This window comes from Seriola aureovittata, chromosome 15 (assembly GCF_021018895.1).
Source record: "Seriola aureovittata isolate HTS-2021-v1 ecotype China chromosome 15, ASM2101889v1, whole genome shotgun sequence".
NCBI classification, from domain to species: Eukaryota; Metazoa; Chordata; class Actinopteri; order Carangiformes; family Carangidae; genus Seriola; species Seriola aureovittata.
In genome coordinates, this window is record NC_079378.1 from 24,599,331 (window position 1) to 24,624,414 (window position 25,084).

Sequence of the window (25,084 nt, forward strand, 5' to 3'; positions counted from 1 at the left end):
TTTAGCTTCCTGTCCAGTTTTTCAGAAGTGTTCACTTCAAGATTATAGAGGATGATGGAAATAATGGCTTTGATTAACACCGTCAATCTGTGACTTGCTGAATAAATTAGGCCTTTAAGTGAATAAATTATAAGTTGGAGCATAAAGGACTATTAAATGAATTATACCCTTCTTTAGCCAATAGTTTCCTAATGGCTGCAGGATAAGATCCTGCAGTGGGAACACAAGCTCCAGTGCTGTACCGGCATGTTGCCTTTTCCTTTTATGAAGAAATTAACCTTCAAGAGTCTTTGTTTCGTTTCTTTTTAAATTTGAGTTTAAAATGACTCACACCTCCTCTTCTGTGCGTCCTCTGTGTCCACGCTGCATGTCTGTCAAATCCTGCTCCACACGTCTCCTGACATTATCAAGCATCGCTCTGAGATATTGTCCAGTGACTGTGTCTCCGTCCAAATCCTTTCTACTGTCTTAATCTGTGAACCCACATTTTTCATTGACTTCCATGTTTAGATATTTTTAGACAATAGACTGATTATTTAACATCTCAAATGTTACAATTTCATTAACTTTACTCTTTTAAAAAGGATTTTACCCAATTAAACCGAAATCTACTAAAATAGATAAAGTTAAACTAAACCTTCTAATTCACTCTTCATCCTTTTGGAGAACTTTAATAATGTTCCTCTTGGGATAGTGATTTATGAGTGTGAAAGTCTGCTGGTAATACGTGCACTGTTTCATAATTCACTGACAAAATCTGTGTATGTAAGTAGGAAGCATCGCTCATGTGCAGTTTTTAGTGTGGAATCTAAGTAGGTTTCATATATCAGGTCCGAGATTTGTGACAGGATAGGACGATAAGATGAGGCCACCTTTACTTTATCCTCTGTCTCTCTGACTTCCTGTGATGAACTGCCTCTGCTCTCCTGCTTTACCTCATCATTTTCTTTTGCCTTCTCCTCTGTCCCTTCTCCCTCCTCGTGCCAGAGCTGCTTTAATGATTTCCCTTTATTCACCAGCAATCAATAATCTTACCACGCTGTTTCTTTATCCCTAGTTGCCTTAATAACGTACTGTATATTCACAGCCGCTCAGCAGAGTTAGTGCTAGCAATTTTACACTTAGAATATCATTTTCTGACAATGGTGACGCCACCTGACCTTTATTTAATCAGGAAAATCTCGTCGTGAGTGAGGTTTCATTTTTCTGAGGGAAGAATACAAGTAGAAAAACTACAAGATAATAATAATAATAATAATATTAAACATTATATACATTAGAAGAAGTAGAAGAAGAAAAGTAGAAGTAGCAAAGTCACAGTGAAATGTGTAATTCACTGTTGCATGAATCTTATCAACATACAGTTATATCATTATTGCGATGAATTAAATGGCCTTTAAAAATTTGTAAGATAAATTTCTTGTAACAATGTTTTTGTCACTGTAAAGAATATTTTAATCACATACTTAGAGCTGAACGTTACACACAGACATGCAGTATTATTATTGTATGGGTGTTCGTGTGTGTCAATAATTATATTTCATCTGCTAAAAGACAAATAAGGAAGAAACTTGAAGCAGAAACATTTTATGCCTCTGTTTTCTGAAAACAACACGAAGGCGATTTCATCATGTGAAGCTGAAAAATGATAAATGGATGTGGTAATTGTCCAGGTTAAACGACTTACAAATATATGACACAATGAATTAGGCCTCAAGAAAAAAAGCAGGATAGCAAAATGAAATGCAGTGTCAAGTCAGTAGGTTTTACACTGGGGACATTAATACATTTATTCTGAAATATCTGGCATTAACCTTTTTAATTATTAAACAAAAAGACCTTTGTTCTGTTTATTCATAAAATGAGTAAAGGCAAACATAAGAATGTGTCTCCTTCTATTTAATAAAGCTTTGACCAGCAAACGATTCATAACCAACACGTCTGCCCTCGTGAGTCTTCTGTCTCGGGTCATGTCCGTCTTCATACGTCCCCTCAGCAGCTTCATCAGTCATTCAAATGCATTTACACAGTCTCCTGCAGTAACAGTCACCTGATTAATTATCTCCTCTGTCAACAATAGACACATTAAATTACATATTAATCAAATCAAAGTTGATTGCCTTGAAAAAACTAAGTAAATATAAATAATATATATAATATAATTATATTTAAAATTCGTGTTTACTTAATTTTATGAAGTTGTTCCAACTTAAAAATGGCAGCTATAGTTAACCTGCTCTTTTTATATGTGGTTTTCCATTGTGACAGGATTGGAAAAAGTGGTGAAAATGATGTTTTAGAACTGGAGCCAAATATCTTTCTTCTACAGGGTTGAAATATTACTTTATTTTGAAAGAGACGACATTGGCTAAGTGACAGAAAGCGGTTGCATACATAAACTATGATGCATATTGTAAACAAATGACAGCGGAGCATTGATTTTATACTGTTCTAATTTACCTGATTTACTACCACAGAGAAAGCCAGCATTTTATTTTGAAAAGTAGTATCTAACGGTTACAAGGGGCCACGTTGGAGCAGAGACAATCGCGCAGACATTTTGTTCTAGGCCTCAATATATTTGCCTGGAGAGGTGTTGTTTGTCAGTGAGGCAACTTTTTAAATGTTTCTGAATATTTATAAGGGTGTCATGGCGGCTCAGTGGTTAGCACTGTCGCCCCGCAGCAACGAGGTCCTGGATCCCGTCCACCAATCTGTTCAAATCTTTCTATTTGTGAGTTTGCATGTTCGCTCCATGTCTGTGTGGGTTTCCTCTGCTGCTCCAGTTTCCTCCCACAGACCAGAGACATGCTGGTCTGCTAAACTGGAAACTCTCCTGTTCATGTGAATGTGTCCGTCAGTCTGTGTGTGTGGTAGCCCTGTGATAGACTGGTGACCGGTGCAGCGCACCCAATGCATGCTGGGATGTAGGCTCCAGCTCCCCACAACTCTGAGAGTTGTTTGTAGGAGTGTCATCTTACACATTCATCACTGTGCATCTATAACAATAAAAAACTATATATTTTTTTTTAGAGGTGAAGTTATATCAAAATGTTTTTGGTGACTTTTCCTGACTGGTGCAGTGAACACAGGTATCCTCATTTTGTGAGTCTGTGGAAATCTTTAAGGTCTTGAGGATGTAGGAAGAATAAACTCAGCCAACGTGGACAACTTCTGTAGTTCCCTGTAGTGACCTAAACAACTTCATTCATAAGAACAATCTACATTCACAACCTTGAAGTACAATATGTGAAGAGACATATCCAAACACATGCGTTCCCTTGATTTAATATCACCACCTAGTTAACAAGCAGTACATGAAATGCTTTTTACTGAGATATCATTGATAGGTGCTTGTGATAATCACATGATCTGATTCAGAGTCAGACTTCATGTATCCCAAGAAGGGCAATTCCTTTGCAGCTCGCCCAGTCCATTCACACAACATCAAAACTCACGGACAGATGACTTCATGTCAGAGACAACAGACCAACATACACGGGTCAGTACAAGGAGCAACAATAGAATAAATAAAAGTAAAATAGATAGAAACAACCTTATGTTACAGTTCCTATAGTGAACAAATAATATAAACACATGAATGACTGAATTTAAATTTAAGGAGTGAATGAAGGACTTGACCATTTTTATTTTTATTATTATTGTTTTAGATTAAAATGTTATTTATCAACATGAATTTTCCTCACAGCTCAGTTTCTGTCATTTTAAGGGATTCTACAAGGTTCGGTATAATCTAGGAGTTTGGTGTGTTTCATTTGAACACATAGAAGTCACGAGGTCTTTAAACTTTAGGATGAACTCATCAAAGATAAAGGTAGACATGTATTTTCTGAGTCCACTCTCTTTCCAATGTAAGAGAATGGCCATAAGAACCTGAAAACCTGTGCAACAGTGGAGGTGAATTCATTAGACCTGCCACGAACACTGTGTTCAATAATTGAGTTTTAAGGTGTCATTCTCACTGCGTCTGTATTTGGTCACAATCGATGTCTGTCAAAGACACATTTCGGTCTTCTAAGCATTTCCTGCCTTTGATTTCGTTGCTCCCTGCCAGGACGGGAGTAATGAACGAGACCTTTGTATTAAATGCAGGAGAAGAATTCAGTGCGACACGACATATTGTCCTGTTTGTTAATTTCTTGAGGAAAGGGCTTCACGAGAGCAGCAGCCACTGAAAACAAAAGCAAACACAGACTCGACTGGATAAATCATCATGCTTCTCTTGCAACACTGTAGGGAAAATGCTGCACAGTTGCTATGGAACCCTCTGTTGCTAGGCAATGGGTTGATTATCAGAGTTTTTATATAAGAGGCAGAGTGGTGTTTTCTTTGCTGTCCAGCAAATTTGTTTTCAGACGGCTTTACAACTGACAGGATCTGTGGAATAATATGACAACGCTTTCCTCCAGTTTAATGAAATTCATCCAGTTTGATGTGTTTATGCTCTGGACTGAAATTTGTGGCGTAATGAATATTCACGTTCTCCATATTCACATGAAATGTAAACATCATGAAGACTTGACCGGTGTTGGAGGGAAAGCTTTACTGTGTGTTACCGTACGCTGCCATATCTTTGACTGTCTCGCTTCCTTAAGGAGCCTCTTTAATCAGATTTCACGTGCGGCTGCTGTGTGGGGTGCAATGAGATGTCTGCTCTCCCGCTGAAAACTCATTATTCTTGGCACAAGAACAGAATCAGCCCAGATACGCCAAAAGAGTTAACTCAGCTCCTAATCTCAGCACCTGTTTGCTGGTAATTTATGCTGCTTCATTTATTAAAATGTCCAATTTATAAGCAGTGGAGATAGTGAGGGAATATCATTATGTTGCCCTCTTGTGGTTGCATTCAGAGATCAGGCTGATCAAGCATTTCATGAGGAGAGAAAGTAATCCATCTTTTTCCTTTTCAATTTTTTATCTTGTTTTTTTTATATATACATCTCCTTTGCAGTGCAGGGGTGTTTTGTTTTCAGACCCGTCATGAGGTTAAAGTGTGTGTCTCTCTCTGTATCCTCGCTCTCACACACTGTCCATGTATTATATTAAACATTAGCAGGATTTACACAAACCTGTGTTTCTCTCTTTTCTGCACAGACCCTGGTGCACACATGCCCTACTCCCATTACATCTGATAGAGCCTGCAATTATCCAAATGGCAGACATATCTTATATCACATTTCATGAGGATAGTATTAACACTGTTCACGCGAACAAATGCCAGAGTAAGCACAGTCCTGTGTGTCCTGTGTGTCCTGTCCGGTCTCAGTTTAATGATGCTTTGTTGTCAGTAGAGGAAAATACAGGTTGAATATCATCTGTGACGAACAACTGTGGAGCTACTGTACAGCTGGAGCTTTGGCTGCTACTGACATCCATAAGAGGCATTTCTCGTTTTGGCAAGCGCCCAGCTGGTTACTCTCTGACAGACTAAGGGTAACCACATTAACTAGACGGTATCTAGACAGTAGACAGTAGCTGACACTGTCTGTATGGTGACATAGAGCGGCTTTTTTAATCTGTTTGATTCCTTCCAGTCAAACATTGAATGTTTTCTGAAGTATTTGTCAGCGACAGAGACCATGGGATCTGAAGGAGGTCATACCTGAGGTGCAGCACTTTGGTGTGGCCCACATTAGGAGAACGTGACCAGCAGTGAGGAGATCCACTGCTCCCAGACTCACACGTCTGTGCTGACCTCAGTTCAAGTTCAGATACAACTTACAAACTGAACTTACATTGTTTTTTTATGAAATGCCTTTCCCAAAGAAAACATTAAATAGAGCAGCCTCACCGCCCACCACATCACTTTAGCTTGTTTGACCTGAGGCTAGAGAAGACTGTCAGACTGGAAGCTGAACGTGGCGACACATTGTTGGAGTCCAGAATACAAAGATAATAAGCAAAGCAGAGGACGGCTCGGCTAAAAAAAAAAAAAAAAGAAAAGAAGAAAGCAACTGTCAAAAAAGAGTGAAAACATGGTCCATGACACAGCAGCCACAGTCCAGGCCAGTCACCATGTCATGCAGATGTTGCAGCGTTTAGTTTCACAGTGCAGGTATGTAAATGTTAACAAAGGGGCATTTCCCATTAAAAGTAGGAGGAATTTGGCCCATGACACACCAGAAGGATCTGCACTGATTTAACACTCACTCACTCACTGAGCTGCACTCACACCAACCACACCAACCTAATTCTTTCTGTTAGCTAAAGAGTTTCGTCTTTACACACAGCAAAGATTAGGAGAGAGACAAAGTGAAAAACCTGGAACTGCTTTTCTTAACCTGCTTTACAGTCAAAAAAAGAAATCAAGGGCTGGGCCTTTAGGATTTACTTTAACCCAGTAAGGAAGCAGTCGTCTTCCAGATGCATCAGATTGTGGAGGAGCTTTATTATTTCTAACAGTGGGTGTCATTTTAGTATGACACAAACTTCTAATCATATAATCTAATAAATCATGATGTTTTGTTTTTGAGATGTTGTTTCACTGGTCTTTTAGTTCTGCTAGATTCCTGCCAGTTACTGTCAGAGTCATTATTACTTTAGACTTTATAATGTGAGGTAACGACATCCACTCGTTCCCATGTGGAGTCTTAGTGTGCAGATAACGTTAAGTGTGGAAATGAAAAAACTGTTACCCTAAGCTAAGTAAACCACCTGTGGGTTAGCTTAGCTTAGCTTAGCTTAGCTTAGCCAAACAAATATTCATGAGTTTAGCTTCAAGTCAGCACGCTAAGTAAAGTTAGCTGTTTGCTAAAAGTGGGTGTGGAAAAGCAGAAGGTGAATGACGAGGAAACTTACAATGGTACAACCACTGTGAGCAAGGTGGTCGCTCTCTCCATGTTGACTGTCCAGACATCGGCTGAGTTACCTGGTCACTCAGCTCCACAGGAATTCAGTGTCCTTCAGACTGTGACTTGACTCTCAGTGTGGAGTCATGAACCGCCTGTGTTGCATCAGAGGGATCCAGAGGACGTGTCTCCTGTTTGGCTGAATGTGGTGACAGATGATGCTTGCAGGCTTAAAAAGAAAAAACCCTTTTGCATAAATGGGCTATTGATAGATACCTGTCCAATACGGCAATTGGATAGTGGATTTGTTGCCATGGTGATACCATTTCCAACAACAAGTGTGGCACAAAATGTAAGAAAATGTCATCACACAAATGACTCACTGTAAAATTGTACATTTTCTTTGACTGTGTGAGAGAAAGCTCTGCAGCAGGATGGAGGAGGTTAACTGTCTCATCACTTTGTTTCATCATTTCTACTTATTGTCAGCAATATATTATAAAATATTCAGTATTTATAGTATAATTAGTATAATACTGAAATGTGGGTGTCATCTTTTGTTGAGAGATAACTGTTGAGAGTGTTGAACACCTGAAGGCTCCGCTGGTTGCCTGGCAACCTCACGGCGAGGACAAGACTTCTTTTACTGCTCACGGCTCTGTCAAACTGCAGTTTGCTTGTTTTTACGTTTCAGTTTTTGTAGGAATTAACAAACGAGATGTAAAACGTGTTAATTAGAGAACCTTAGAGGTGCTGGTGGTTAGATTTGGTTACTTATGAACTGTCTTTATGCTAAGCTAAGCTAACAGGCTTTATGTTTACCAGACAGATATAAGAGAGGTATCAGTCTTCTCCTCTAACTCACCAGGAAGGAAAATAAAAATATTTCCCAAAATGTCAAATGAATAGAAATGAATCACTGAAAAATCTCATTATATCTTAAAGCTGCTAACTAGTTATTATTAGTTATTGAATGTACGTCTCGACAGTCATTGTTGGTTTTGCATTCATGAACTGATGGATAAACACTAAAATGGAAATGCTCGACCAAACACACCGTTCTTTGTCTCTTCCAGGAGTCATCAGTCTTTAGCCTGCATGACTTAACTTCTTCTCCTCTCTTATTGCTGCACTTTTGCTTTTTCAGCATTACCAGCACCTGTTTCCACCCTGTGCTCATGTTCATTCTGTTGTGCACGCCAGTAGAACATGTAATCGTTTCTCTGCTACGTCACCACTGACCCAAAAACTGCACAGGGCACCTGTCATTTAGTCCAATTATAGTAAATCAGTTGGAACCGCTGAGCTCTGTCCCTTTGCTCGGTGTTACAGCTCCACGCTCGGTCAAGACGTGAAACAGGTAGATAATTAAAGATCAGTGCATTTTATTTCTTTCTCTGTTCTGTTTTAATGCATCACATCATCAGACATCGACTGGGACGTTGGCGGACATCAGAGCAGGTCGACACATTCAGTGTAGAGGAAACTGTTTACACACTCGTATGTTAATTGTTCACAGACAATATGGTTTGCGTCTGGACATCAGGATCTTTCTCTCACTCTCTCCTTCCTTTTCCATCAAATCCAGCTTTTAATAAACTAACAGAGAGACAGATTATAAACTGACTGTACTTCTGTGTGACTTTGTTCGTCAGTTATTCGTGTTGTTTTTCAAGAATTCAGTGGTAAAAAACTGAAGCGTTTTCTTTGCTACGTTTTAAATCTTGCTTGAAAATGAACAGAGACATGATTATTTAAAGATGTAAAGTTGGGTTTTTTTTGTTTTTTTTAGACGAGCGTTGTTCTTCTCACAACGTGTGAAGTGCAAGTGAAGGTAGCGGTTTTATTTTGAGAAAGCTGTGGTGACAAAGTGAGTGCTTCTGTTTCACTAAAGCAGGGTCAAAATATGCAGCGAGAGAGAAAGAGAGAGAGAGATTTGGTGCGTTCTGTTTTCATCTAGCGAATGAATGTACTTTGACATCTCAGGGGGAAACTGTTACTGGTTGCCTTCACAAAGTGCGATGGAAAATGGCCTTACATTTCCCCCCCCCTTTTTTTTTTTTTTTAGAAAGAGATGGGAGATGGGTCAGGGAATATGACAAAGCTTCAGGGCATTTAGTGGGAGTGGGAGGAGTGGGAGGGGGAGAAATAGGATTACAGAATATAAGAGAGGATAGATGGGCCTTTAAAGTCAAGTGGTTTTCTGGTTAATATTTTAGTACCAGTATTTGAAGAGAAACATCATAATTAATAAGTGATCTGAGCCATTTACAGTAGATGAATCTGAATATGTTGAAACAGAAGTGATGGATCTGAGTCAGTTTCACACCATCACAGTTTCAGTTTTAAGTTCTTTTCATTATCTTTTATTTTATTTTCTTACATTGTAGAACTGATACTTTATTTGTTGTTAATTAGTGAGTTTGCAGGACAAAAACAAGCGTGACACGAAGGGAACATATAATACACAGACATGTAAATAAAAACAGTTAGAGACGTAAAGATTAAAAGAATATGATGTGTGCGTGTGTGTGTGTGTGTGTGTGTGTGTGTGTGTGTGTGTGTATTTTTCGAGGTCTATATGTGATGTAGTCGTATGTATCTGCCTTTTCTGAGAAAGATGAAAAGGAAAGTATAGTGGGCATTAATGATGTCATAAATATAATCGTAGGGAGAATGTAATAGAAATAAAATAATTAAAAATAATAATAAATAATAAATAATAATAATAATAATAATGATGATGATAGTAATGATAATAAATGTAATAATAATAATGATATTATAAAATGTAATAAAATATAATATCAAACAGTGTAGAATAATATAATAATAGTGTGATGGTGTTAAAACTAATGTTATGAGACTAGTATTTATTATTTGTATAATATAATAATTCTAACAAGTTATAATAATATAATATAAATTATTATATTATGTAACAATTATATTTTAACAACGTGACGTTACGTGTAGTGATGGGTGTTGAGCTCAGGTCGGCTCAAGTTCTTTTCATTATCTGACAGACACACTTTCATCCCTCTGAACTGAGTTGTGAGTTTTACAGTAGAAATTTTATGTGTCTCAAGTGCGTGACGTCACAGATGAGCACAGTCACGACTGTCTGCCCTCAGGCTTCAGGGCAGCACTTTCTGACGCTAATACCTCAGGATCGTGAGGACAGTACAGGACAGTACAGGACAGTACACTGTGTCAAAGCTTACAAATAACGACCCTGTTATGGTAACTAATCAGCGGGGAACCGTAAATTAGCCGGAGAACCCAACTAACTTGTTCTGTGTTCATTTGCTTAGGTCTGCATAAACTGCCCATCGCACAGCTGCCGCAGGTTTCTACACCCAGCACATACTGTACATGTGTGTTAATACAACAAGCTGCGTCACAACAGAAACTTAAAACTCCGCTGGGTTCATGCATCCAGATGTGCGATGATAGAGACACGTCATCACTCACGGTGTGGTCATTGGTTGGATCAGGTCCTGGCAGGACTCCCTGCAGGAGGACAGAGTAGGACCTTCTGAGTCTGGTCAAGCACAGAGACACATGTTTATTAAACCACATGTTTAAGCGCTGTTCAACCATTTACCATCGTCCCGGGTCAGTGTGCCTCAGACCGCGTTATACTTTCATTCAAGTCTAGGTTTTATTAGTTTTGTGGGAATAGACTGAAATGCCCAGATGCAGTGAACAATGACATGTTTGTAATTAACATTTTTGTTCAAACAAAATGTTCCTGGTCATTCTTCTCTTATTTCATACAAGTGGATGTTCAGTGAGCGCCATGCTTTAAGTAGCTGAAGCCAGATACACAGTTTATTACAGTGATAACAGAGTCAGTGAGGGTAAACTGACAGCTCTGATTAGACTGGATCTTTACTCATGTCCAATGATCAGAGGTCTGACTGTGGTGAAGGTATTTGGATAGATCAGGATTATCATATTAGGAGTTTTTATATGTCGTCAATCTTTATGGGCTCTGATACGTTTTCCACCTAAAATCATCACCATGACTCCTGCTGTCTGTAGTTCCTGTCACAGTCTTCTTTTCCACTCTCTTTGCATTTCAAAGCTTTGAGTTTTAGAGGATTCAGTGCAGAAGTTGTAGATCTGATCTGGTTAAAGACGACTTTAACATGTTGGTTTATTTATTCATTTTAAACTCTTTTTTGTGAACTTGTGCAGGACTTCCATCGGCTCTGAGTCACAATGGTCCAGAACTGTCTGAACCCAACCTGGTGTTTTCACATAAAACATACAGACTATATTATCACAGCGTTATCAAAGAATTAAGAAATGCTTACTGGTGACACGGTGCTATTTGAACATCACAAATAGGTTCAGAGCTTCATGCACTTCCTGAGAATGTACCCCACACATCATGGCAGTCACATTGGGCAGATAAGATTGTGTGTGTGGGGGGGGGTGACGCTTTACTACGTTTAAATATGAAAACAAATGAGCTGAGCAGATGTTCAACAACAGATATGACTTGTCTTGTCCTCAGCCTCTTCTGTTTTGTCCTGAATTTATGAAAGTGAGTGGAAAAGACGCAGACAAACGGAGAGGCAGGGACACAAACCCACACACACATTAACATCCTCCATCCTTCATTTGAGTAGAAGGTCATGGTTCAGTTCCTCATGAACGTGATGATATGATGCAGTAAACCTGGACACTGTAGCAGAGCTTTTCTGCGTTGTTTACGATCCTTATGCTAATGTCATCTCCACTATAATACTACAGAACATCATGTGGGCATCCGGATTCAGCACTGCCACATGAGCCAATCACTGGGCCGGTTCTGCTCTTTCTGTTTTCTGTCAGCAGTTCACGTCTGGAGGCCTGATAGGCTGACGGGGTTCGTAGAGGGAGGTGTCGTGGAAACGGTGTTAAGGATGTTAAGGACTAAAGATAGAAAGAGAAAAATTTGTCAAAATAAAAAAAAAAACCTTCAACACATTTCCAAAGGCCGCTGCCCGGGGTAACAGCTTCTGGAGTGGAGGGTGCCAGGTTTCTTTATTTTGCTGCTCGCTGGAAACGAGCATCGAGCAAAGAACAGAGGAACAAAAACAACAAGCAGTGCTGTATGTAGTTTAAACAGACTCCAGTCTCCAGCCCTCCCAGCAGTTCTGCATCAGCTTCCTCTGTGTTACTGTCTGTGTTGACCAAAGACGAACTGTGCTTGTAGTGTGATGCTGATATTCCAAAGTTTGTTTGGATAAATCTGAAAAGAGCTGACACCAGGAAACTAAATAAAGTGTGGGTGAGCTGGAGGCTGAGGGGAAACCCCAGCACGTGGCGAATGGAAATTTATCATGGCAGCTATTTAAAGTATATTGTAAAAAACAAAGGTATTGTAATATTGAGAGGGTTGTGTGTAGATTTACCTGTTAGTGATCATACAGTGTCACATCATGTCTGGAGTCACTGGATGCTGGTTACAGCGGCTGTGAGGACACGAGCTCTTGTGGATGGATAATCCTTGTAAACCTAAAGTTGAATATTGAAGTGGGCTGAGTGTTTAGTGTACATGTAAGGGAGTCGATGTGCGTAGCTGTTTACATGTCTACAGCCTGTACTGTAATCATGTAAATGAGGCACGGTTTGCTCTTCCTGTTCCTTTACATGAATTGCGAGCCTAGAAATTAGTATGGATGAGTGCATTTTCTCAGTGTTGTTTCATAAGCTTCTCAGAGGAACTGATCTTTACTTTCTGTTCTACGCACAGCGTCTGAGCAGCAGACTCAGATTTGAATTTGCTTTGTCACTGTACACTGCAAGAGTAGCCCATGTGTGTGAGCAGTACTGTACTTAACACTGCCATTTTTCATCAGTATAGTTGAACATGTGGAGGTGATGCATCATCTTCTATCTGATGTTGGTCTTTAAACTGGGAGTATTGCATTGCTGATGAGTGTGTGAGTCCATTGGTCTGAGTTGGAAATGCAGAGCAAGCTAAATGCAAAAGGGAGTAAAGCCCTCAGTGCATTACAGCCAGTATGAAACATGAATATTTCCACTACCAGACAAAAGTTTTACAACTTAGAATTTACATAATTCAATGTCTCAATGTTTCTGAAATTAAAACACAGAACAAACAGCTGGAGTCATGGAATGATTCTTCTTCTTCTTGAGCTAAATATATTTTATATTTTTGACTCATCCAGCCGAACTCACTCGTTCGTCCCAACACTGTTGCAGAAGTTCCCACAAATGTGTGTCACTTGCAGTTTTGCTTTGCTTTCACCACCAAGTCTGGAGACTGTGCTGGTCTTCATCACGTGAAGCCTCCGTCCGGTTCTGGTCTTCTCATGTTTTGGGTCATTACCTTGCTGTAGGATGAAGCCCTGAACCAACCAGTGTGTGCCTTTTCCCCACCATTCTGATTCGACCTCCTGCAGGACAGTATTGTCCTAACGATGCGTCAGAGGGTGTCGTAACACTGTTTGTTCCGACGCTGCCTTTGTGCAGAGGGTTTGTCAGTCCTCAACCTGTAGGAAATGTTTGCATTAACTTTCAGGGTTTTATTCGCTGCCACTGCTGCAGGAAGGTGAACTGGTGAACTGGTGAAACTTCAATATAAAGAGTGAAAATGAGTGTGTTGTGAAACTTCTGACAGGTTGAATGTGTTTACGAACTTAAGTGGGATTAAAAGTAGGTCAAAGGAAATCCTGTTAATTTTCCATCATCACTACTCTGTCTGTTCACTTTCCTTAGTGAAGTGCTTTCTAAGTGCAGCAGTTGCATGTAATCCTTTTTGTACTTTTGTGGTGACCTCGGTTTTCCCTTCGTGCCCTCAGGTCCTCCAGTCATCGTAGGAATGAGCATCAACATAGCGAGCATCGACTCCATCTCAGAAGTAAACATGGTAAGTTTTTGTCTTTTAGTTTTTTTTTCGGTGGTCGTGGTCTTCTCCACCGCAGCGCTGCAGGTCCTGCACGCCTCACCCGACAAATACATGATCCCTCACTGGCTTCCCACCCACGACCGCTGCCACACGCGGTTTGAACCGTGTTGGCGGACAAGAATCTCACAAGTTTGCACTGAATGAAACCAACAGACAGAAACATTGATCAGTTACAGTTCAGTTCAGTCTGCTCACTGTTACAGCACATGTTCTGTTACTGTGGCGCCGACTCGAGAAACGCAGGGTGAGAGGTGAGGAAGGCAATATGGCTGGAGTCTGAGCGGTGACGTCATTCTGTCTCTTAGCGCTTTCTTTATTTCACTCAGTCTGACAGTCGCTCACTGTGCAGCTCATTCCTCCCACATGCTTTTCTATTCTGTCTTCTGTCTGTCTTTATTTCTTCGTCTGGGTTTATTCCTCTGGAGCGATCAGGTGACTCTCACCTGCTCAAAGCCGCCGCACACTTTCTTTTACAAACAGTTTGTTTATGATTCTGCTTTCCCAGCATTTCTGCAGGGTGGCAACATTTAATGAGTATATTAAATTCTCAATGATAATACTGCGTTCACCTTAAATTTGATGGGGGTTGAGATAGATAAAAAAAAATAGATAAATGTTAATGTTTGCAGCTGCTGGTTGTACAGTCAAGTGTGTGTGTTTTTGTCAGACCAGTTTAAAGTTCCTTTCCCCACGTCTGCTTTGACAATTGTTCATTTTTAATGATAAATTGATGAGAGGGTTGATTGATTTGTTTATCGGCAGTATGGCCGAGTGCTCATTAGGAGCTCGGTGTTTAGTCATTTGTTCACATTTGACATTTCTCAATACAACACGCTTTGTGTCATTAATAGATTAAGATGTAAGGGATACTTGGTATCCAGCGTAACGCTCCAACATGAACTGCAGGATGTCGTGCAGCAGGACTGAAGTATCAAGGCTGCATTGCACTGTTTGATAAGAAAAACAAATTATAAGGGAAACACAGAACACAGAGCTGATAGTCCATTTAGCTAATACTGAGAGCTGTGTTATAGTGAAAGTGTGAGGCAGTAAACTGATCTGCACAATATTTAAAAAGTCTTTGAGTCATTTTTGGACTGCGTAGGTTTTACATGAAGCCGGTGCACTGATAAGAGCTTTTCATGTCACTCACTGTAAACAGTTGAGTGCTGTGACCACAGAGCTGGCAGACATCATATCTTCACCGGAGAGCTTCTGCTGGTGGAGACAGTGTTACACACAAGCGCTGGTACAGCTGTGTTTGTTGGTTTGCTGCCTGTGTCCTATTCCACAAACGCTGAGCAGATTCCTTTTCATGATTAACAGTCGTAGATGTTGATGCATTTATTTATCGCTGACATAGTTTCATCAAAGTTGCCTTTTCTTCTTTTTCTTTATTTTGTGTTGTGATGAAGCTGAATAGAGATTTTTAATTTCTTGTATTGTCATGTTTTTGAGTTTGAGTTCTCTATATAACTTATGTTACTATCCATCAGTTGTGATTTCAGTTGTAACCTATAATAAACCATGTCCATGATTTCTGACTCGTCTCTCCGTCTAGTTTCATCAGGCGCTGGCAAGAAACAAAAAGATAGATAGATAGATAGATAGATAGATAGATAGATAGATAGATAGATAGATAGATAGATAGATAGATAGATAGATAGATACTTAATTAAAAGACAAACACAAAACAGAAAAGCTTTTCTTTTCTTTTTGCTAAATTGTCAGCTCATGACCTGGTGTATAACTGAATTGTTTTTTGTCTGTGACTTCATATAAGATTTTTTCCCTCTTCTCTCCAGGACTACACCATCACAATGTATTTCCAGCAGAGCTGGCAAGATAAGCGTTTGGCCTATGGTGAGCTGAACCTAAACCTGACTCTGGACAACCGTGTAGCAGACCAGCTGTGGCTCCCTGACACCTACTTCCTTAATGACAAGAAGTCCTTTCTTCACGGTGTGACGGTAAAAAACCGTATGATCCGACTGCACCCTGACGGCACCGTCTTATATGGGCTGAGGTAAACAGACACTCATTTTTAAACCCTTATCTCTGTCATGTGCATGATCTCATGCTCTGTCTGTGGCTGGTCCGGTGATCTACGTCAGTATTTCTCTCTTCAATGTGTCTACACAACTGTGTGTCACATCCAGTTTAGTTTTCTTTTCTCCATTTCAACACGTATCGACCTGGTGAACCTCAACCTGTACTGAGAGGCCAGTTTCAGATCTGATTTATTAAAGATGTGAAAAATGTGTCGCCAAAAACAACATAAAGTGACTGACGTGCGCCACAGAAGAGTTCGCTGTTAAGAAAAAGGTTTCGGCATCGGAGCATCACTTCATTCTAAATGCATCACCGCAACTTTGCTCTGAAATAATGTGAGTTCAAATGATACTCTATGACTTTTTAAAGAAGAACTCATACATTCTTCCTCTTACAACTAAAATGATGAATTCATGAGCAATAAAAGGCACCGCCGCTCACTTCAGGGCACTCGGGGGTTTCGCTGCTACAGCTTGACTCTGTCTGGTATGACCAGTGGTTTATAGTGCTAATGCAAACTTTGGGTAGAAATTCTGGTTCACTGACTTCATGACTCGTCTCCACTCGTGCTGCTTTCACTCTACATTTTAGTATTTAGCATTATCCCATATAATTATACATGTATATACATATTCCACACGTCTGCAGTTTGCTCTTTCTCTCCAAAGACAAAAAACTAAGGTTTTAATGTGAGTGAGGATGTGTTGTGTGTTTGTTCCCAGTGACTGACTGTTTTTCCTGCCTCTAACCCAGTGCATGCTGGGAATTACCCAGAAAAGGAAGCAGGTTCAGTACAGAGAAAGAATGGATTTTCCGTGTCTTTTTTTATTTTACTTTTGGAACAATTTAATAATCCAAAGCATGCGTGATGCCCCCGAAAGAAAAATATGGACATAAAGGGGGAAATATTCCATCAGTGCTGGGGGAGGCTGTGACCACAAACACAATTAATATGTACAGAAAATGGAGGGACGATATTATGAGAAGAAATCTAGAGCGAGAGCAAAAAGAGCAATTAAATGATTTTTAGACCAGAAAAAAAACCCGAACCTTTTCCGCTGCAGCCGTTAATTGACAGGTGGAGGGAGGGGTGATTTCAGTCAGCAGCACACAGCAGACGACTCGGTCACATGACAAGGTTTGATGAAATAACCGCTGCCAGTAATACAACATGTGGCACCAGAAACATCACCACACGCTCGGTCCTGTGGCGGCATGAATTATGACGGATTTATTTTTGGTCACAATAAACAGACTTTAAAGTTTTATTTATAAAGTTATTAGTCTACAAACGTCTAAGTGTGGCTCAAGAAAAACAGCAACAATGTTTTGGAAGGAGTGAGGGGTGATGTTAAATCCAAGATTCATTGACCCAGAAAGGCTATAAAAAGGTTCAAAATGCTCAAACCCTAAATGTCCCCGATCACTGACAAACAAGACAGTTCAGTCAGCTGTAATGTGCGCAGAGGGACTCGTCAGAAATCCCCCGAGGACGGCTGCAAGTAAGAGAGCGTCCTGAGGTTTCTTCAAACTCAGAATGGATCGCTGCTTTTCTCAACACAAGTCGTTAAAATAAAGTAGTTTGATGGCGGCAAAGACGCTGGGAATGTGTTTTGTTCCATGAATAAAAGAAAACGGCAGTGACAAGGTTTAGATCATATGAAGTAATGAATTATTAATGTGATAATCAGTATTCACAAACTCTGAATTACTGAATTGGTGCTGACACAAAAAAGTAGGATAAGTTTTTCTTTTTCCTCCGTTATGACTGAAGATTGTCAGCAGTAGAAACGTCTCGCCGCTGGTGAACGCTGCAGATGTTTGTCCACCAAACGCATCTGTAACGTTTGCCCTGAACACTCTGGGACAGGTGCACACGGGCGCGGCAAACTGGTGAACAGGTGTCCAGCAGCAATCCTGGAAAGGAAGAAAGGTCGGGAGCAGGATGAATATATTAGTTGGCCAATCAGATCAGCTCCTGTCACCCACCCACCCACCCACACCCCTTCTCACTGCTGTTTGATGGTCACAGGGATTAAATTAACTCAAATGGAAGAGCCTCGTATCTCCTACGAGCACTTGTGGATGAGATTATTAGCCATTAAAAATATAACTTTGGCTGGAAAACTTCCTCCTCCTCCAAATGGAAGCAGGTGGAAACAGGATCCATTTCATGCCAAAACAGCACCAACATCACAATTCACCACCTGATCTGAATAAACATCCCCAGCTGCTCCACTTGGTGCAGCTCCGGCGCCGCAGACGCACCGAGCAGAAACAAGCGTCGTAAAACTCAGAGGAAAATGGCATCGCACCTGCATCTGCATCTCCACTGGCTTCGTGCCTGCACGACGCAGAGAGCTAAGAGGGTTGCAGGAGGACGTTAGCTTCAGCCGTTCCTCCAGCATCTCATCCTCAGACATACTGCGCAGGGGTTTACGGTTATCAGCGCCCACTGCAGTAATGGTGTACGGCAGATGGTGTCAAAACCCCTGGACCCGTCCTCCAGACCATTGTTTCAGCAGTGTACAGTGATTAGAGGCGGCACATAATCTACATGCAGTGGTGATTCCAGGACCTTTGCAAGCCTCGTAAGCATGTAATTAAATCGCTTTGTTGAAATGTTTGACTTTGCCCAAGGGTTGTGTGGACATTTTTCTCTGGAACAGTGGATGAAACTTTAACAATAGAAGCTGTATCCTCAGTTCATTTGAATGTTGCGCCTCACGTCGAGGGTTTTGTTGTTTTAAATGCGTTTTTCTTGTAAAGACGGCCTGTTTGAATCTGTCCCCTGTGCTACTCGTGAGCACAGTAGAATACAAACTGTGGACAATCACATTACACACACTGCTGCACCTTGTGCTGTGCTCTCACCTATCCACTCGCTGTGAAATCTGCTGATGCTTGTGTTTGTATTTCTTTTCTTTTTTTTAAGTCTTTATTTACCTTGATTTCTACCTCTTACACTGATTTTAATCCGAGCTGCTGTTGTGTTGATCAACCAATTCTATTTTTGTATTCACTTTAAGTACCAGCTCACATTCTCTCTGCTTCACAACTCTGTCCTCATTTCACATCCACTGATCTGGTGTTGGATGTTGAGTGATGCCTTCTCTCCACCTCAGTCTTCAGTCTGTCGACGAGTCAGGATACGTTTTAGACTTCAACACTAAAAAACAAACATGTTAACAATCAGGATTATTCTGTAATCTCATAAAAACACACTCATACTGATTTTAAGTGAGTCATTAAAACAGTCTTGCAGACTGCACAGTAGTCAGTTCGAGCACCAGTGGTGGGAAGTATTTATACTCAAGTACTGTGCTTAAGTACAGTTTTGAGATACTTGTACTTCTATTTTATACTTCAGCTCCAGAATATTTCAGATGGAAGTTTTTGTCAGTTACTTTCAGATTAAGGCTTTAGATATAAACTTGTGTAATACAATGGATTGTTGAAGCTGTTTCAAACCATCTTGGCTTGTTACACTTTCAGGTGAGTTGTCATCAGTTCCACCTTTAAACTGTTCAGAAGGTTTGAGGCCCAAAGTGGTAAAATCAAAAAAATGTTGTCACAAAAAGAAGAGAAAATAAATAATATAGATAAAAGCAGCAGAATGATGCACTTTGATATTAAAGTGCATTTTTCTGATCATCCTTTTGTACATTCACGTTGGATCTTGAATGCAGCACTTTAACTTGTAATGGAGTATTTTTGTGTTGGTGCACTGATACTTTTACTTAAATAAAAAAAAAAGATTTGAGCCCGTCTTCCACCACAGCCACTGACATGTGATATATGACTATAATATACAGACTGTAGTCTATAAGTGTGCATGTTCCTGCCCCTGGTTCCTTTCCCCAGGAGTGGACATTGATTGTGCAAATCAAAAGTTGGAGGTATAATGGTTCATGTGCACTGCAGGTCCAAATCAAATCTGGAAAGCTGCTGCCAACTACCACCTTAGATTGAATATCCCTTTGAGAAAACTTTGCTTAAATTGTCATTTTTGCATAAGTGTGATATACGGTGGCGAGATTTTACCCTTGTGCTTTCTTCCTGTGTGGAGAGGAGGGAGGGGGCAGAGGACTGCTGAGTGCTGCAGGAGGGAGTTTGGATGTTGCAAACAAAGAAAGTCGTTCCAAACATCAATAAAAGAAGTCGTGTCAGTAGAAAGTTAGAGCCCGGTGCGCACGACGGAGCAGGTTCTTCTAACTGGCCAGTGAGACGAGAGGCTGAATCATCGTTAGCGAACGGACCGTCCAGTTCTGTAGCGCTCCGGGTGCTGAGAGCATTCAGGACTTTGTTGAGCTCACCTTTCACCAGATGGTGTTTTCTCTCTTCCCATTCCTGTAAATCTGCTCTCTCATGTTCCTCTGTTTATTAAACCACGGTGTAGTACAATGATCTTTGTTTGGTACGCGAGCTACCTCACAGAGGAAGACGCATCAGCAGACTGTGTAGGTGTCAAAACTATTGCTCACATGTCTGCAAACCTCCCTGTCTGTAGTGCTGAGCTTTCTGGGATCCACCTCCAGGTTGTTTTCAGCTGTTGTGTTGTCGGCGTGATGCGTGGTCCGAGGAGCCAAGAGAGCTGCCGCTAACAATGAGGGGAATGCACATTTAATTGGAAGATTTTACTCCTTTGTTTTTGCATTGTGATGACATTAAAGAAGTTACGTCTCTCACAAAGGTTAAGCAGCTAATATTGCACATCATCCTGAATGGACACAGTGCAGAGACTGCTGAGTGTGGACTGCAGTGCCTGTTCAGGTCTGAGGCTGCTGCTGCTGACCATCTCTGGTGGGACTGTAAGTTGCTGACCTACATCTGCTGACATTTCCAAATCCCAGGCCCTGACTGTGAGCCGTCCCAACTCGTGCCTACTCAATGATGATGCTCTCCTGACTTGTTAAGTGTCACATAAAAAGTCAATTTTATTCGTAGTGGGGCTTTTTTTTCTCTCTGCCAGGGGGCAAAGATTCATTTCTGTCCGTTACTCCGAGCTGCTGCCTCTGCCAGGATGTCACTACTTCACTACGCTACTGTACCACGGGTATTTTCTTTTAAAAGCTGTGACTGTAACTCTTGACAGGGTATGTCTTCCTGCGTATGATCACAGAGGACAAAGCTGGAGGTTTCCAGCAGCACATCGGACGGCCTCTCCGTGTTTTAGCTTCTTTCTTTTCTTCTTAGTTTCTACAGTAAGACGAAACTGCGACGTATTTCTTCACCATTACTTCACGGTTTGGGCCCAAGTTTGTTTGGTAGTGATGGAAAAGGACGAGCTGGTAGATAGTTGGTTCATTGTCATTAGACTTAAAGGTTCGTTTCTCAGTCAGCTTCTTACTCTGAATGATGGGATCTACATTAAAACCCTGTTTGATACCAAAGTTAGAGTTTAGAGATTTCTGTTTCTTTTCTCTTCTTACTTATAGCTTTGCTTTATTACTTTTATTAGCTTTATTAGCTTCATTAGGGTTTTATTAGCTAATGTAAGCCATGTTATTAATGATGATGTTGTTTTTTTTTTTACATTTCATGCTTTATTTCCAATTTATTCTTAAAAGCAACTTCTCTCTGGGGTTTAATAAAATCATATCATAAAAAATGACTATATACAGAGATGGCTACATACATAACAACCCCCCACCCCCCCACCCCCACCTGTCTAACCAACACCAAGGTGGTTAAATTAAAAAATGTTAATTTATCTCAACATACTGAATATTCTGTATCATCAGATCTCCAGCACCTCCTGTTTGAGCCCACAGAGTCACAGCACAGATAACTGCATAATCAATATATCTATCACCACTGATGAAGAAAAAGTGAATGTGTAGGTTTCCCTCTATGTGATAGCAGCCAGTGGATCCAATTATAGCCACGATTTTCTCTGAAGTTCCTCATCGTCTGTATGAAGGAGGGCTGCATGTAGTTTATTAAAGGACGGTGTTGAAGGATGCACAGGTTCAGGATTCCAGCGTCTAACATGGAAGAGCAGAGCTGAAGATGGAGAGAGAAAGACTTACAAACTCCTCCGTCCTTTTATTTTCTTAAAACCATTTTTTGTCTCAAAACGAACATCCGCAGCTCAGAGGAGAGACATTGTCTGTTTCAACTTTTTGTCTGGAAAATCGTAACTGCCATGCGACCTTTCCTATGAATGTAATTAGGCGGGATGTTCTCCCGTCACAGTGTGTATGTAGCGCTCAGTAGAGCAGCGCTGTGAGGCGGCGGGGAGGTGCAGCACAGTGGAGCAGCACAGGCTGCAGTTTGAGCAGCTGAATGCTTGTGCAGCAGAATGCAGCTCAGTGTCATTGTGAATAATAAATACATACCTGTCACACATTTTGTTTATGTATTATTTTCTTCACCCTCCTGGAGCCTCCTGCTCTCATGGACCCAGAGGCCCCCGCATGCTCCTGTGTTAATCTGGCCCAATCAGCTTTAGTAGAACATATTTTGTTTTCCAATTACCCGCCGACGGCACTCTGCTCACCCCACCATGACCAATTTACAAACCCTGCGTTCAAGCAGTATATTTCCAAAGCAAACAGCTTATTACCTACTGTATTACTGTTTACTGTAGATGGCTGTGGACGTTCGTTTATTGCATCAGTGTAAACCTGCAGCAGAGCTGGTGGCTTTGACTAAAACATGATTAATAATGAATCCGAAATGTGAAATATGCTTGAAAGGGTAAAACTTGGTATCAGCCTCATCACGCTCTAACATGCACACAGAGACATACGGTGTGCACACATCAAACTTTCCCTGTGAACGTGCTGCTGGCTTCTGACACTGGGATGATGAGCTGAAAATGAATTCCTCTATTTCATGTACACGGGAGGGCGGTGAGTGAATGAACGCCGGTGTGATGAACACATACCAGCCCGTATGAACCACAGAAATCTAATTACTAAAATGTGCTGCACCGGTAAATATAAGTTAAAATGCCAAAGAGCCGTACATGTATAATTTGTAGCCAAAGCTGTTTTGCCGAGCTGCTGGATTTATTGACATTAATAAACTGCTATGCATACATCATTCCTAAAGCTACCTGGCAGAAATGCACATCTCAGAACTAGCAATAAATAACGCACATTGACAAAATCGCACACAGAGGCTGAGCATTTAGTGATCCACGGAAAAAGAAATGACATCTCCAGACTACTCACAGAAACATAGAAAATGAATCATATTTAAGAGTCTCCGGAAAAGAAGGAAAAATAGTGAAAGTCATTTAGAAAGAAAAAAAAACTCTTAACATAAGAGAGCAATGGTTCATTCTCTCTGTCTGTCTCCAGCTCCCTTTTAATGAACCTTAAAAGGTTTAAGAGGTCAGCGACCGGGTATGTGCTCTAAGATACATGTGGTATTGGTAAAACATCCTCACAATAATGTAATGTTAAAAGCTGGTCATGAATTATTGAACCGATGCACTTTCTCTCTCTCATGTTTTCAGCAAACAACCACAAAATAATTACTATTAAAGGTACAATATGTGACTTTTCTACATTAAGATTTCTGTAAATGACTAAGCCTATCTTATATATTTAATTAAATTATTCAATAAAATGCAGTCAGTGCAATTTTCATACCCAGAGAAATCCGTATTTTAATCAACCATTTGTGCCAGAAACATCAAAAACTATATATTTTAACTGGAAGAAGGATTTTAAGTCATCGGATCGTAAGTTATCAGAGAAACAAGCAGAGCAAACAGTCACAGTAGTCGTTTGAGAAAATGCAGATTTTTACCGTGAAACTTTTATTTGTCACATGATTCTGTGTTTTAATCACTGAGTCCGAGACAAGGAGACGGACGATTCAGCTCCCGGTCGGTAAAAAAACCTCCTGAACAGCCGACACTGAAGGAATCCAAACCAGGAGTCTGATGATGGCAACGGTGGTGAAGACAACAACTCCCATGATTCCACACAACATCACCAAACTCCATCTTTTGCTCTTGTTTTGATTTATTACATATTGTGTGTTGAAAGTGTTTCGTGGGGAGGCGAGGGACGCGTCTGTGTCTCTGTGACGTCACCTCAGTCTCTGTTGTGTCTCTGTGTGTTTTTCTTAGAATAACCACCACTGCTGCTTGCATGATGGACCTGAGGAGGTACCCGCTTGACGAACAGAACTGCACCCTGGAAATCGAAAGCTGTGAGTAATGCAGAAGAGCCTGCGTGGTGTTTTTTTCATTTGCTCTCTCACATCAAAGCCCTTCCGAAACAATAAGCATGAATGCCAGAGAGCTGTTTATACTGGTCGATCACAACCTTAGATTCACCATAAAAATAAGACGTGATGACGTCAAGTTTCTGTTTTTCTGGTGAATACATGTGTGGAGGAGAATCCGGACGAGGCGTGAGTGAAATGTTTGGCATCTCTGTCAATGTGGGTCATTTGTCAGATGCTCTAGCTCTGCAGCTGATGACTGCTTTGAGAAATAAAGAAGAAATCACGGTGCTTGATGATGTGCATTGATTAGTATTCCCTCAGTGTGACAGCTGGATCGGGCCACCCTTGGATCTGTGGATGGTGAAGGCAAACTGATTACTTGACCTGCGGTGTGGCTCTTAACCCCCAAATCACACTGGTGTCACACATTGTCTGAATAAGTATAGTTTAATATTAGCTTACACCTAGCACATCCACAATAATCACTTTAATTAATCATTTGTACATGGGACACAAAACTAAGCAACTAATACATTTTACATTACATAAGTAACGAGGATTTAATAATTATTTTAATAAAATGGATAGAAATAAAAAAAGCAAGTGGTCAGTTTGCACATATTTGATCCAACATCTAGACGTTTGTTCTAAAATACCTAACTTTTCTTTATCTACCATATGGTCTTTAAAGGAGCAATTCAACAATTTAGGAACTACACTTGGAGTATCTGCTGCAACTTCACAGGCAAGATGAGGAGACAAGAAATAGTCCAAATTAAACAAACAATTCATAATGTGTTAATTAGTGGGACTTAGCCCCCCTCCTCCCTTACGCTAAGCTAAGCTAATGGCTATAGCTTCAAATTTATGAGAGTGGTGTCAATCTTCACATCTAACTGTTGGAAATAGAGCGAATAAATGCTCCTTCCTTGGTAACCAGTCAGTCGTTTGAATTTGAATTGCTTCAAAGAAGATTATCAAAAATCCTAAATCAGCAGGTTTTCAAAACTAATGGATAAATCAGATTTTTGTTTTTCTTTCGTTGTATTTCTGTCATGTTTTGAAGTGGCAGCAGTGACAGTGTTACAGAACTTTATACTGTACG

General features: G+C 40.5%; 1 protein-coding gene across 2 annotated transcripts in view; it reads left to right on the forward strand.

Moving 5' to 3' along the window:
• Nucleotides 1–25,084, forward strand: part of gabrb4 (gamma-aminobutyric acid type A receptor subunit beta4) — a 53,213-nt gene that overhangs the window by 15,410 nt on the left and 12,719 nt on the right. For both annotated transcript variants that reach the window (XM_056398083.1, XM_056398081.1), the window contains exons 3-5: nt 13,631–13,698; nt 15,543–15,763; nt 23,879–23,961. In XM_056398083.1, the coding sequence (XP_056254058.1) occupies nt 13,631–13,698; nt 15,543–15,763; nt 23,879–23,961 (372 nt within the window). The remainder of the gene's footprint in view (nt 1–13,630; nt 13,699–15,542; nt 15,764–23,878; nt 23,962–25,084) is intronic.